Genomic DNA, 15,053 nt, shown 5'->3' on the forward strand with positions numbered 1-15,053 from the left:
TGTCTTTCTAAAAGACAATTTAGTTTTGATTTGAGTGTGTTTCAACAATATATTATGCGGTTTACATTGAATCTGATATTAAATGTCCAAATGCTAACTTGTTTAAGTCTGGGACTGAAATATGTAGGTTATTTTGGTATGCTATAAAAAAAAAAAAAGTTATGGTATGCCCACATGTCCTAAATCTGCATTTAGCTCTAGAAAATTTTGTTAATTTGCGACAATACTTCTACGTTATGAATTTTATAAAAGTAGTTTGTTTATACATTTATCAATGTATTTCGTTCGATCGAACGAGACGAAAACTCTTGAAAATCCCCGACAGAGAAAATCAGATATTTTTTTACTACAAAATATATGTTTTACTTTGCATGTTTTAGGATTAAGACATTATGATTTGGTTGACCGTTATGACAACGATACTGCCACATTTTGTCATAATCACAATTCCTGGCTCTAATATCCGCGGTTATGACTTCACGAAATGATACTAATAATCAAACGGTACTAGCCATGAGCATCACAACGAGTTTCAAATGAAAAACATAATTTGCTCAAATCTTACAAGCCCATAAGAACATCGCCGGGTATCAGTGGGTTCATTTTGCTCAATCTTTTATATTCTGTGGAGTTAGCTTGTAAACTGTTGTTCTTTTATTCGATTTGTGCTCTTTAAACGTGATTTTTTGTTGCTGTTGGTTATTTTCTGCCTTTTAACAATGACAAGTGCTAAAAATGGTAATTGCCGATTTGATACAGGTCTTACGCTATCACCTTGAGTCATACCATACCATTCTCAAGACCTCCATGGATTTACATGTAGAAGAATTTATTCAAACATTGCAGGGACATCAATAATATAAACGGTACAAATTTGTCCATAGTATACGGACGTCACATCGGCACTATTATGTACTATGTTTAGTGGAGCGTGAAATGGGGTTAAATCTCTAATTTGGCATTAAAATTAGAAAGATCATATCATAGGAAACATATTTACTAAGTTTCGAGTTGGTTGGACTTCAACTTCATCAAAAACTACCTCGACAAAAAATTTAACCTGAAGCGGGACAGACGGACGGACGAACGAACGAACAGACTAGAAAACATAATTCCCATGATTAGGGCATAAAAATTTATCGTTGAAAGTGAAAGTAGTGATTTAGCCAAAATGAAAATAGGGTAGAGATTAAAGGGAGGCAGGACTTATTCGGGACGTCGGGATCGGGTGTTGTTAATATAATAATATAAACAGTACAAATTTGTCTGTGCATATAGATGCGCATTTCGATAATAAATATTTCTTTAGTGATGTAATAAAGATCATCGTTATAAAGTTACGAACAGACAACAAGTAAAGATTGAATCTATAACGTAGAATCTTTGATTTACATCAATTTTAGGGTTATTGGTCTTGGGTCTGAAATCGAAAGATTCTTTGTTATATAGAATGTTTGATTGAGAATTAAAAACATAAACTGTTGTATTTTTAAAAGGGATACTATTCAAATAGAAATAATATGCATTCTATAACTTCGCCAAACTTGATTTAAAGTTGTGTTCTGTCACTACTTATAATTTGCATACCTTTTATTTGATATTTTTTTTTTTTTTCTGCTAATCTATTTGAAACCTAAGTACAAGGACTTATTATGAAGTCAATTAGGAAAAAATAATCGGTAAAGTGTTGACATAATTTTTTCCACTTAGTCTCGCTTCTCTTACTTATATATCAAACTGAAGATCATCCTTCAATTAGTGAATACAAACTTCTTCCTTATTACGTTCGTTTATTGATATAAAATTAAAATTCTTAAAGTATCCAAACACGAGAAGTGGTGGTTTTTTTAAACGAAAAGGAAGAAAAAGATATGTGTAAAATTAATAGTGATTTTATCAACATAGTTATGCGTTATAAACTTATGACAGCTTTTTTTAGAATATCTGATATTAATCATTTGTACCTTACTTGCAAGAGAAGAATAGATACAGGATGTGTATTTAGATAAGATTGCAGAAAAGGTTGAACAATTCCACCCCAACATAAAATAAGCGTAGTTTAAAGTTAACATAAGTTTTCTTAAGTCTCTTCTAATCTGTTGTCTCTTTGTTCACATCAAATGCATGTTTCATTATCATTACGTTATAGTTCGTCGTCGTATAAATATCCACTAGAACACACCCGCGGGCATATACAGCTTGTAAACTGTTGTAAGATGAATTTTTGTGAAAAATATTATCATTTGAGAATTTCATATAAGGTATCAAAAGCCCTCTCCCTTTTTTCCAAAGTCCGTTATGTGTTTCCTTTCTGTTAAATTCAATTATTTTTCGTGTTTCTGGCCTTAAACCACAATTATTTTTCTTCTTTGCTACAATGCATTTTTTGGTAAAAGTCAAATTAAATTAAAAATTTGCACCGCTTCAAACATGAAATAAATGAAACTGCTTATAGACCATTATTATTCTAATAAAATGTGCTTCTAGGACAATCCGTCAGTGCTTTTCCTTTTGAGAGACATATTAACATGCCAATGGTAGGATTTGAATCTCGTATAAATGACAAAGGCTCATTTTATGGGTGGTCTAAGGAGCCCTGTTCCCGAAATCCCGGGCTTAAAAAATAAGATATCCCGAGGGGCGTATTTTAACGAAATTTATATCCCAAAATCCCGAAATTAAAAAAAAAATATTCCCGCATCCCGTAAAGACCAATCTCGAAATCCCGAGCTTAAAAGCACCCTATCCCGACGTCCCGAATTAGTCCTGCCTCCCTCGAATCTCTACCCTACTTCCATTTTGGCCAAATCACTACTTTCACTTTCAACAATAATTTTGTATGCCCAATATATGGGAATTATGTTTTCTAGTCTGTTCGTCCGTTCGTTCGTTCGTCCGTCCTTCTGCCCTGCTTCAGGTTAAAGTTTTCACTTTCAACGATACATTTTTATGCCCCAATTATTGGAATTATGTTTTCTAGTTTGTTCGTTCGTTCATCCGTCCGTCTGTCCCGCTTCAGGTTAAAGTTTTTGCCGATGTAGTTTTTGATGAAGTTGAAGTCCAACCAACTCGAAACAGTAAATATGTTTCCTATGATATGATTTTTCTAATTTTAATGCCAAATTAGAGATTTTACCCCACTTCACGGTCCACTAAACATAGTAAATGATAGTGCCGATGTGGCATCCGTATACTATGGACACATTCTTGTTTCCAGATGTTTTACTTATTTCAATATATATGCAACTGACCCCTTAGCTAGTAAATATTTCAGAAAAAAGTAGACAGAATACAGAGAGTCTCTGTATATTATAATAGTAGAATCGTAGTTTACAGGTGGATAAACGCGACTACATAATTGTCTCTCAGGAGGTATAATAGTTGTGGTTCTTGCTATCTAAAAATGATTTGTAGAACAATCTGATTGGCTTATATTTTTTTTTCATTTTTGTGATCTATCATACGATTAGTTGTTCTTGTGCTTGTTCAGATTCTGATCTCACAGTAATACTAATGAAGATAACAGTTGCACTGAAGATGTCATAGTTTCCAAAATAATACATGATGCTAAAACAGTTTTGTCTATCAATAATGGAGCAAAATTACATCAGTAATAATGATTACAATATCACAATACGTCAATTTAACATACAACCCCCAACACATTCATAAATTTACTGTACGAAGACCATTTCAGAATAAAGACATAATATATATATTCAACAGTAAATTACAATGTTCACCATACTGTATAAATCCATCCGTTGTCTGTTAAAACATCACCACATTTGTCGTGAAGAGACGATAAAGCATCGTCAACCTCGGACTCTTTAAATGGTAGACACCTGTGTGAGTATGGTACATTGTAGTTTACTAATGTACGTCTGAGTGCATGACTGAACCACTTTGGTCCATTCAGATAAATTGTTCAGTTGAGGTTTATCTTATCTGCCAAACCTATTTCCTGGCATTGTCCTAAAATGCATTCATCAGTGACCTGAAGTCTTTTTTCCAGCTGATTGGTTTTGGACGTGGAAAATTTGATTCTTCGGCTTACAACCCTTTATGATTTTTAATATTTACAATACCGGCTGTTCCGGTTACAAATGACCAGTGAGACTATATTTGTATGAGGATGATAAAGAAAAGCAATCTAGTACAGTGTAGCTGTAATAACTCACAGAGATATCAGACTCAACAGTGACGCTTAAATAAAAAAATAGGTAAAAGGCAAAATAAAGTACGAAGTTGAAGACCATCGATGATCCAAAAATTTTACCAAACACATCTCTAAGGTAATCTATCAGGGAAGAAAATCCTTAATATTTGGAATAATTTGAATTGTGTTAAACAGTTTCCTGTAGTTTATAAATATGACCATATCCACGCTTGTTCATGTCAACACATATGTTTTGGCGACTGTGCAAGCATATAGGTCAAATACCATCTTTTTGTTGTGGTTCCATGAAATGCAATGCAATAATGGTAGGTATTATTTTCTGCTTTTTCATGGCGATATGAAATTGCATGACATATATCAGACGGAAGGCGAGAGTTAATTCCTACAGTATTGAAAATTACAAGTTTGATATACTGTGGATTCATTTATTTTCGTGGGTACCAATTTTCGTGGATAGAGGAAAAATTACATGTTCGTTGATATTTAATTTCGTGGTTTTGGCAAAGTCTGCATACAAACCTATAGAAAATATGTAATTCGTTGAACATTTAATTTCGTGGTTAACCCGTACCCACGAAATCCACGAAAATTGGTATCCCACGAATAATAATGAATCCACAGTATAAAGTTAGCAGTTGCTAAAATGATAATAACATTTGCAATGTAGAATGCTATGAATGGAACAAAGAAGTTTTGACAGCTTTAATATTCATCAATCTTTTAAGAGTTTCAACAGAGTAGAACCTAACATGATGCAGAAAACAGTTCTGATGTCGATGAGGGCTTGTATCTCATGTATAATGCATCAGAAGCGTGTCTATATGCGATTCATCAGTGTCGTTCGAATCTATACAGTTGGAAGGCAGAAATGTATTATGTAATTGGAGAGCAAGGAATTGGGTTCTTTCTTTTCATTAATTGCATAAAATATGGCTGATACCAACTATCCACAGGGTTAAAAACTAAACGTTTTGAATTTTTTGGACGTTCGAATCTATTCAAAAAAGATTTCTATTTCTTCCTAAACTAGTCTATTTATATCGCTGCTGTATGAATCTAATCCTTCGTAGAGTCATCTTTGTTGCAGCGTACATTCGAAGTCAGACTGTTTAGAACCGTGTGTTCGGTTTTAACTATTTCTTGTATTATTTGACTTGGTTGTGTGTCTTTAATGTCTGGTGTACCTGTATTGCAGGTTTATAATGCTTTCTGTGTGCCGTTGTTTGCTTGTGTTGTTTTCGTTTTAATTAATTAATACCCTTAAATTCAATTATTTTTGTAGATACCAATTTTGTAGATTTATAACAAATCGAGGATACTTTATTTTTGATTTAATTCACGTAGTTTCATCAATTCTAGTCTATAGGAATCTGACACTAATCATAAGTTGAACCCTTTGACTCAATTTCACCCTGTCCACAATTAGACAACTTGCAAATATTAAATAATTATTTTTCACTGTACGCAAATTCGAAACAATTAACATGATTAAGATAATAAAATATATCGTCGTGTAATATATGTATACGAAGTAGTCACCTCAAGTGTTTCAATTGCCACTTAAAATATGCTAATTTTATTTGATGTATTATTGAAATATCAACGTCATTAAATTACATGATTTCGAAAGGATAATATTTTCGTTTACAAGTAAAAATTGTATTTATTTTAAGTGTCCACTTTAATATACGGTATTTGATTACTACGTAAACATCTTGTCGAAATGTTTAATTAACTATATTCATAAGAGAATAAGGAAGAGTCTAGCGAATCTTATATCTTCCGCGTTATGTAGATCCCTTATTCTTCAAGTTTCATGCAACATATAAATTTTTTGCTTGCAAGGGATAGCATAATTTCTTCTTTCTTTCATCATGCGTACATGTTTTCTCCATTATGACTATCTAATCAGTATTTATAAAGATTTAAAGGAACTTTCTAACATTGCGTCGTAAATCTTAAAAAATAGTAAAATTGAATGAAATGAAAATGTGGTTTGTGATACTGTCTTTTCTCACATACTCTTGTAATGGTATTTTGGCTGGTACACAAAGCTTAGCTGGTGCTGAATGTAAGGAGAGTAACATTATAGGTATAAAGCTGGAAGTTAACGTTATGAAGGAAAATTACCATACTCTACTACAGAGAGTTGTCGAAAATGAGCAAGAAATTACCGACCTAAAAGGTCAAAGACAACAGTTGGAAAATGAACTTGAAAACTGTAGGAAGTCATGTTCTTGTGAAATCGAAAATTTGCGAGATGACATTATACAGAACGAACATGAACTGAACGAAACAATTCATTCTTGGACTACATTTAATGAAACAGTTCAAGACCTAAGTCAAAGTGTCAGTAATCTAAATGACAAATTCTTGCTTCTAGGTATGTATCTTTAAAATTTGTAGATTTGTGAATTATCCAATTTGGAAGTCTTTTCTATATTCATATACATGTTTTTCTAACGTCTAAAAGTTTATAACAACCAAAATACTAGCAAAACAAGAAAGTAAACCTGCCAACGAAAAAAAAAACCATTAACTTTGTGAATTCAGCACACATAGCATGATAACTCGTTTCATTAGGGGATTTCTGCGATTTTTACATGTTTAATCATTTAAAAAAAACTTGGATCCGGACTCACTGTTCGACAGATGCGACGCAAGGCAAGGGTTTAGTCAGTATTTCAGGCTGATACGAAACATAACGGGTACTCGTTCAAAATGAATTCCCTGGTAACGATCGAAGCAAAAGATTGCATCTATTTACACAAATGTGGACATGAGCCTTTGCATATAATGATTCTACCATTTTGGATTTTAAATTCATTTTGTAAGGTCATAAGTGTAGACAAGACCCATTTCAATAACAATTGAAGTTAAAATAACTTCCATCAGAAATATTTTGATTAAAATGTAAAGGTTTTATTTTTGATTTAACGTGACGACAAATCCTATTAAAAGACTTTAATGGAATAGTACGATATGCTTTATTTTCAGTAACTGATAATCGAATGAATGTCAAATACAACGGGAAAATAATTTTGTCCGGATTTGGCTATAATACTTTTTTACCTTTTTAATTTATAAGCATCTCATTTTTAAAAAAAGGATTTGGCTATAATACGTTTTACCTTTTTGGTTTATAAGCATCTCATTTTTTTAAAAGGTTTTGGATTTATCTATTTTGGCTTCCGGCATCGACGCCACTGAAGAGACATTCATTTTCGAAATTCGCATCTGGTGCGGTAAAATGGGAACGGTTGATATAAGTGTACACTAAACAAGACTAGTGTAATTGTTTGTTTTTATTTATTGTAAATAGACCCAGCAGAGGATACAACAGAATGCCATAGTGGATGGATAAAAAATGACGACTATGGTGCATGCTATTTCTTTAGTGACAAAACAATGTCATGGAACGATGCACAGGTAATTATTAAAACAGATAAATGTTTTCATATTTTCATCATGATTTGTTTTTGCTATTAGAGGTTTCTCAACATCTTACGAATGGACGAAACTCTACGAACGTATCGTTATGGAGCAGTAATTTTGTTATAATAAAATCCATAATAAATGTCTACCGATACTGCAGTGTGTTTAAAAGACAACAGTTAACAACTTAATATCCTTTTTTGCAACCTTGGAGTGCGTTAACTGAATGATTTTATAATTATTTCACTCTTCGATCTAGCCGTTTAAAACTTCTCGTTTGAATAGCATAGAATGGGAGGAGGAGCTCAAACCAGTGCAATAACTTCCATCTCAAAAGTTGTTGATGCACAGTTTTGCTCCGCCTCTTTAATTTGGGGTAGTAATAAGGGAGGTATGGGGGAAAATCTGGATTCCAAAATTTTTTTTTTGTCATCTGCTTGATGAAACATTAAAACGAAATGAAATAGAAATGACTATTAACCTACAGTTATTTTGCTTGGATACCTGTTTTATCGTGTCGAAATTAATAATAATCTTAAAAAAAAAGTTAAAGCACTTGATGTTTAGTAAATTTTTTTATTTCATAAAGGTCTTTTTCCGTGTATTGATCATGCTTCAAACCTTTGTCCCTGGACCTTACACGCATTCAACAATCAACCATTGCAGTCACTTGACCGATCTTTTCCCAGTTTTGGAAAATGAAAGAAGATTTTTTTGAACTACTTTAATAAGGAAATTTTTCTCTTTTTATCACAACGTCCTTTGAAACTACATGTCTTCTTGACGATTTTAGGGCAAATAAACGTAATATAAAATTTTGCATTACCCCCTTTTATTTCACAACTTTTGGGAAGATAAAATATTCAAGAACACATAAATGGCTATCGAGTATGAATCCCACGGCAACAATTCTTTTAATTTTAAACGTACCTTTATCGGACATACAAATCAAACTAACATCTGCTTCTTGTGTTCATTTTCTGGAAATCAGATATAGTATCACGCAACTATTTGATTGACATATCAAAAAGTGCAGTAAAGTTTTATTGGTTTAACCTTTGACATGTGTCATAACCTATTAATGTTACAAATCATATATAGACACACCTTACTCATTAACATAATTAATCCACCTAAAGCTACGCTTTTCGTGAATTAAATAAGTTAATTCGTAAAAGGTGTGCTATATATATAACATATTCTGCAGATCTTCATGCTTACTGTTCCAGTCTGATAAATAATATCTGCTCTGAATTGTAAGGGTCTCTATAACAGGGGCAAAAGATAACAAAATGAAGTACTATCAGATCTGCACTTAGTGTGTTTGTTTTTGGGATGTACAAGTACCCGGTCACGTCCACTTTATTTTTTTGTTAGATGTGTTTCTATTTGTATCCATCTGATGAGTTAAGCCTTTGTCAACTAATTTTTATAGTTCGTTCTTATGTTGTACAATTACGCCACAGTTCCAGATTAGGGGGAGGATTGTGAACCCGCTAGCACGTTTAACCCCGCCAAATTATGTATGTATGTGCCTGTCCCATGTCAGGAGCCTGTAATTCAGTGTCGTTTGTTGCTGTGTTACATATTTGTTTTCATTTATTTTTTGGGGGTACATTAATTAGGCCGTTAGTTTTCTCGTTTAAATTGTCTTACATTTGTTATTTCGGGGCCTTTTGTAGCTGACTATGCGATATGAGCTTTACTCATTGTTGAAGACCATACAGTGATCTATAGTTGTTAATTTCTGTGTCATTTGGTCTCATGTGAAGAGTTGCCTCATTGGCAATCATACCACATCTTCTTTTTTATATTCAAACTCATTAGTTGAAAAATAAACTGACAACTACAGTTGTAAAACCACCCTCTGTCGTAGTCACGTGGTCGTGGTATTCAAAACTCTCCAATCTCAAACTCGGGTGTCACAATCTGAAGCCTTTGAAATTTGTCTTGTAAGCCGATATTTCTTATTTTAAATTCATCAGTCATATTCTATGTTGGTTCATTACGGATGGAGCAAATAGTTATCAAAGGTACCAGGCTTATAATTTAATACGCCAGACGCGCGTTTCGTCTACATAAGACTCGTCAGTGACGCTCAAATAAAAAAAAAATATAAAGCCAAACAAGTACAAAGTTGAAGAGCATCGAGGACCCAAAATTCCAAAAAGTTGTGCCAAATAATCATGAAATACGGCTAAGGTAATTTATGCCTGGGATAAGAAAATTCTTAGCATTTCGAAATATTCATACTTTTGTAAATAGGAAATATTTGTTAGACTCGAATAAGCAGAAATATTGAAAAAGGAGTACAATGAAGTGCACATGACTATGTGAAAGATATTAGATATCTTGTATCCCCCCCCCCCCCCCCCCCCCCCCGTAACAGACAAGGTTTTGTGTTCATAAGATCTCTAAATGGTGGTCGATTAAATCAGTGCTGAACCAATTCAGAAAAAAAGCATTGACAACTTTTTTTTTAAGTATGGCTTTATCACAATAATATGTCTGCATGAAGTCGCCTGGGTACCTCCACTCTTGATACACTTTGACTTTTAAAAAATATTTACTCAGTATAACAAAACCTAGTATTTGTGAAAAAAAATTGCCTTTTGTAGTTATTTTAAAGTTTCGAGTATTTACATTTAACCATGATAGCAATATATAAGGTTACAATTTAAAAACACGTTTGTCGAAATTTAATCTTATTTTGCTTCATAGGAGCAATGCAGAAAACAGAACGGATCTCTTGCAGACATCCTTTCCGCAAATGAAGCTGTGTGGCTGGCTGATTCTATTCGTAATCATCACGGTTTGTCTTTTTAACATTATTTTTCCAATTTGAGGTAGTTTAAAACACTGCCTTCATTATTGACTGCACATTAGATAATGTCAATATGTCCATGGGACAACGATGTATAACGTCTAACAATTAATGAGGGGACTGATGGGGGGGGGTTGGGGGGGGGGGGGGTGGGGAGTCTCATCACGATTCACGAGTTGATTTTGTTGTCAATCACGATTCACAGAAAATAAATTTCCATGATTACGGATCATGAAAATATGATGAGAGAGAGAGAGAGGGTGCAATCAAATCCTAAGTGACAAACAAGTCTTTCGTCCCTCTTTTTTTAGCTTTCTAAAAAGCTTTGGACTGCTTCGCTCTATCCTAATTTAAGGTAATATGTGTGCATGTGGTTGTTAATTTAGTTTTGGAAATGTGGCATATTTAGTTTCAGTAAAAATGATGTTGAAGAGTGTTCGTTATACACCCATGCATTACAAATTTTGTTCACTTTACTTGTTGAAAATTTAAACATTTACAAATAGACATGACTCTGGAAATGTGCCTCTCTGGAGTTATGCCTGTATTGGCAGATGTTATAAACTTCAGATGATGAAATTGGGAATGGAAATGGAGAATGTGCCAAAGAGACAACAACCCGACCAATGAGCAGAAAACAGCCGAAGGCCACCAATGAGTCTAAATACAGCGAGAAAATCCCGTACCGGGAGGCGTGCTTCACCATTATTGTAAACATTGTATGGGAACATTGTTTAGCAAAACAAATCGTGCATATTGCAGATTAACAAAGCAAATAAACACGTACTAATAATCGATATTTCAATATTGAATTGCAGTGTGCAATATATGCATAATAAAACGAACCTGAATTAATGTCAGTTGATCGGAACTGAAATACTCATAGTTAATTTTCCGGCATTTGATGTCTTATCCTAAGACGAGAAAAGTATGTAATTCTTTATTTCATTTAAGCCAATAGCTGTTGTTGTATCTCAGCCGCATCATAAAGCAACCAATCAGAATCTATATGTGATAAGTAATTATCTCAAGATGGCGTGTATATCGACTGAAACTAATAGCTCCGCACCGTGATGCGAAGGAAAAAAACCAACACAGCAGCATGACTGACAAGTAAAACGACATATCAAAACAAAAAAGTACATATAATATCAAAGATTGATCAACTCAAATTGAAAACAAAACTTTATGACAAAAGAGATGATTTCAGCTTCCCAATTGTGAACTTTCCATGTCTATGTAGCAACATTCCAGCAGCGCCTGCATACAGAGTATATATCTCCAGATTGATACGATATTCCCGGGCTTGTATTTTCTATCATGATTTCCTTGATAGAGGGTTGCTGCTCACAAGGAAGCTTTAAACCAAGAGTTGCAAATGGTGAAGTTGAGATCATCCCTTCGTACATTTTACGGACGCCATAACGAGTTGGGTGACCGTTATGGAATATCCGTTTGACAGATGATATCGGATATGTTCCTTGTGTCGTAACGTAACTACAATCCCGTTCCCGGTTCGCGAATATGAACTACCGAATTAGACTATTTACCGGATTTGTAATAATATTAGCAACACGATGGGTGCCACATGTGGAGAAGGATCTGCTTACCCTTCCGGAGCACCTGAGATCACCCCCAGTTTTTGTGGGGTTCCTGTTGCTTAATCTTTAGTTTTCTATGTTGTGTCTTGTGTACTATTATTTTTTTTATTATTCTATTTTTTAGCCATGGTGTTGTCAGTTTGTTTTCGATCTATGAGTCCCTCTGGTATCTTATCGCCCCTCTTTCCAATTTATTAACCTTATTTAATAACAAGTGGTTGAAAACTCTGGTTCAATATTAAAATCGATGTTTGAATAATCATATGATAACCATAACTTCCATTACCATTGAATCTTCATATGTGTTTGGGTCAATCTTAAATTGTTTTATTTGTCTAACGCCTCTTTTATTTTGTTCTGATTATCGGCGTTCTTTTTCATGTTTCTGAGACGTAATCATAAATGTATGTTCCGACTTCAGACAGTTTAAAAACAGATGGTTAGGCGACAAACTATTACAAAACGCCTTAACTTAATGGTCATATTTTACTTTTACTTGAATACATTTATGTTTGTGTTACCAATATCAAACGTTGAAGTATACGGAAGGTGCTTTAAATTCGGAAGGTATTTTTACAACAGCATACTTCATTACCTCGATTATTGTTTTTTTTTAGATTTCATGTCATACTTGTAAGCTTTTAACTTATTCATAGCAGTCTCAACGGAGATGGAGCACGTGAAATGCCCAAATAATTAGCCACTTCTTGTGAATAGACGACGCTGGACCAATTTATCTTTTTGATCCAATTTTAATGGCATAATTACCAGTCTAGAATTCATCCACTGCTTAACATTTTGCTTTAAGTATTTCATACATGCGCTTCTTTGTACAACCGCTGAAACTTAACTTCCACCCACATAACTCGTTTTATTAACACTCGTTTTTTTCGACGAAAAGTTACTCACAAAAGTTCAGTTAAAGTTTACTGTCTAAAAATACTATTTAGTAGATTTCGAAATTTTATGCCACCAAACACCAATGTACTACAGAAACACCAAATTTCTTCTGGATTATTTTCTGTGATGAAAACAGGTGAAACAACAAAGTATTTTACTGGCAACCAGATTTTTCTGCGTGTGTGGAAATGTCTATGAAGCTTTGAATAATATGTGTATACAATCAACTTTAAATAAATATGTCTTCTATTAGTCTATGTTGTCTACAATAGTTTAGACCTATAGGATTGGGTGATATTAATATTGATTCTCATTTGCAATCGTTAGCAACAATTACGGATTTCAAACTGACGTTTTTTTTACTGGAGCGATAAAGGGATTTAATGATTTTGGTTACACTCCTGTATCTAATTTATTGTCTTTATTTAAAAGATAAATGAGTAACATGTTTAATTCTTTATTTAGGAATCACAAGCTTTCGACTTTTTGCTTTACATACTACATGTACTTGTATACTGTATTATGAAGTATAATGCCTCTCACATCCCATATAAATAGTCTATATATTATTATTCAAATTGCCTTGAATATCACTTCGTTATTTTTCGTCTAATGCTTGCACTTCTTTGTTTTGTTATTACAGGAACTGAATTCTGGATTGGTGGGAAAAGACAAGATGATGTGTACCAATGGGTTACTTCCGATGGCAAAATAAAAGATATGAATTACACACGATGGGCATTGGGAGAACCAAATGGAGTTGGTTCTTATTGTGTCGAAATCGATAAACGTTTCCAGTATAAATGGAATGATTCTGCTTGTGTTTGGTCTCAACATTTCATATGCAAGTTATATTTGACATAAAGAGTCGATTTAAGGTGGTACCAAACACCTTGACTAAAATTATTTTGGCTCGTTTAATGTTCTTCAAATTTTGACAGAATATTTACTTTGACCCTTTGACTTTAATAGATTTAAAATTTAAAAAAAAGTCTTAAACCTCACACTTTATCTGAAAAAAAATCTATGGATATATTGCTGTTTCACAAATAACTTTGATCATTTAGAAGCTTAATTAGTAGTTCACTAACAATAGAAAGTGACCAAGGTAGCTACCATTTGACTTTTAGGGGGGATAGGATGAAAAATTGTGCCCGCAATTTTTTATTTTTTTTTAGTTGTCCTGCCTTCTTATCTTTAACTCTATTCGGTCCTGTTTTTTTTATTAGTAAATCCTGACTCTTTGTACATAAATAATCAACCTGCCTTTTTCTTTTACTCAAAAATGCTGTCCTGTCGTTTTTCCAAATTTCATCCGAGCACCACCCCAGACCCCCCCCACTCTTTCCGCCCCTCCGTCTCCCATTAAAGTCAAATGGCATCTTATGAATTTTTATTTAAATAAATGTTATCTCCCTAAAGTGTTATGTACCACCTTAATTAGGTGCAAATGTGCTTAAAAGCCTATCAACATGTTAGAAGGATGATGGTTTAGAGGAAATTTGTCAAACGACAGTTCATTAAACAGTTTGGCAACATTTATGTAAAATAAAATTGTATTCAGTTGATATTTTGACACCAATTAAAATGTGATATCAAGCTAAGAAAATTAATTTTAAATATAATTATTTAAAATATTTTTGAAAATTCAGTATTTGAGTTGAAAAATAAATTATTGAAAGATAGTCTGTATATTCACACTTTTTACAGGTGAATATATTAGATAGCATTTTAAAGTCATTTGTAAATAGGTCGTTAACCTTCATTTCTGAATAAAAACTGTAGGTCACCGTAGGCCTTCAACAATGAGCAAAGCCAGTACCGCACAGTCAGTTATTTAAGGCCCGAAATGTAAAACAATTCGAATGAGAAAACAATAAGTATTTGATTTATTCTATGTTTGGTTTGAACATTAGATTTTGACTAGCGTGTTAATTATGCAATATTGTATCGTATTTGAATTGGCAAAACAATTACTTTGTAGTTCTTTGTGTATTATCTTTGAAGGTCTTTCACTAACATCACCAGATGCTTTTCGAACTTTGACTCTGAGATGTTAAGATTCTTCTTTCTGCTGCATGGTTTACGCCATGCCGGTTGTGTTATTCAAAGT

General features: G+C 33.3%; 1 protein-coding gene across 1 annotated transcript; it reads left to right on the top strand.

Annotated features, from left to right (window-relative positions):
* The first annotated feature begins 5,870 nt into the window (after window positions 1-5,870).
* Window positions 5,871-14,587, top strand: LOC139500580 (C-type lectin domain family 10 member A-like). Its single transcript, XM_071289332.1, has 4 exons — window positions 5,871-6,563; window positions 7,503-7,609; window positions 10,337-10,427; window positions 13,584-14,587. The coding sequence occupies exons 1-4, from the start codon at window positions 6,164-6,166 to the stop codon at window positions 13,802-13,804; spliced, it is 819 nt and encodes a 272-aa protein (XP_071145433.1). The 5' UTR covers window positions 5,871-6,163; the 3' UTR covers window positions 13,805-14,587.
* The last annotated feature ends 466 nt before the right edge of the window (window positions 14,588-15,053 follow it).

The sequence above is a fragment of the Mytilus edulis genome, chromosome 13 (assembly GCF_963676685.1).
Source record: "Mytilus edulis chromosome 13, xbMytEdul2.2, whole genome shotgun sequence".
Classification (NCBI taxonomy): domain Eukaryota; kingdom Metazoa; phylum Mollusca; class Bivalvia; order Mytilida; family Mytilidae; genus Mytilus; species Mytilus edulis.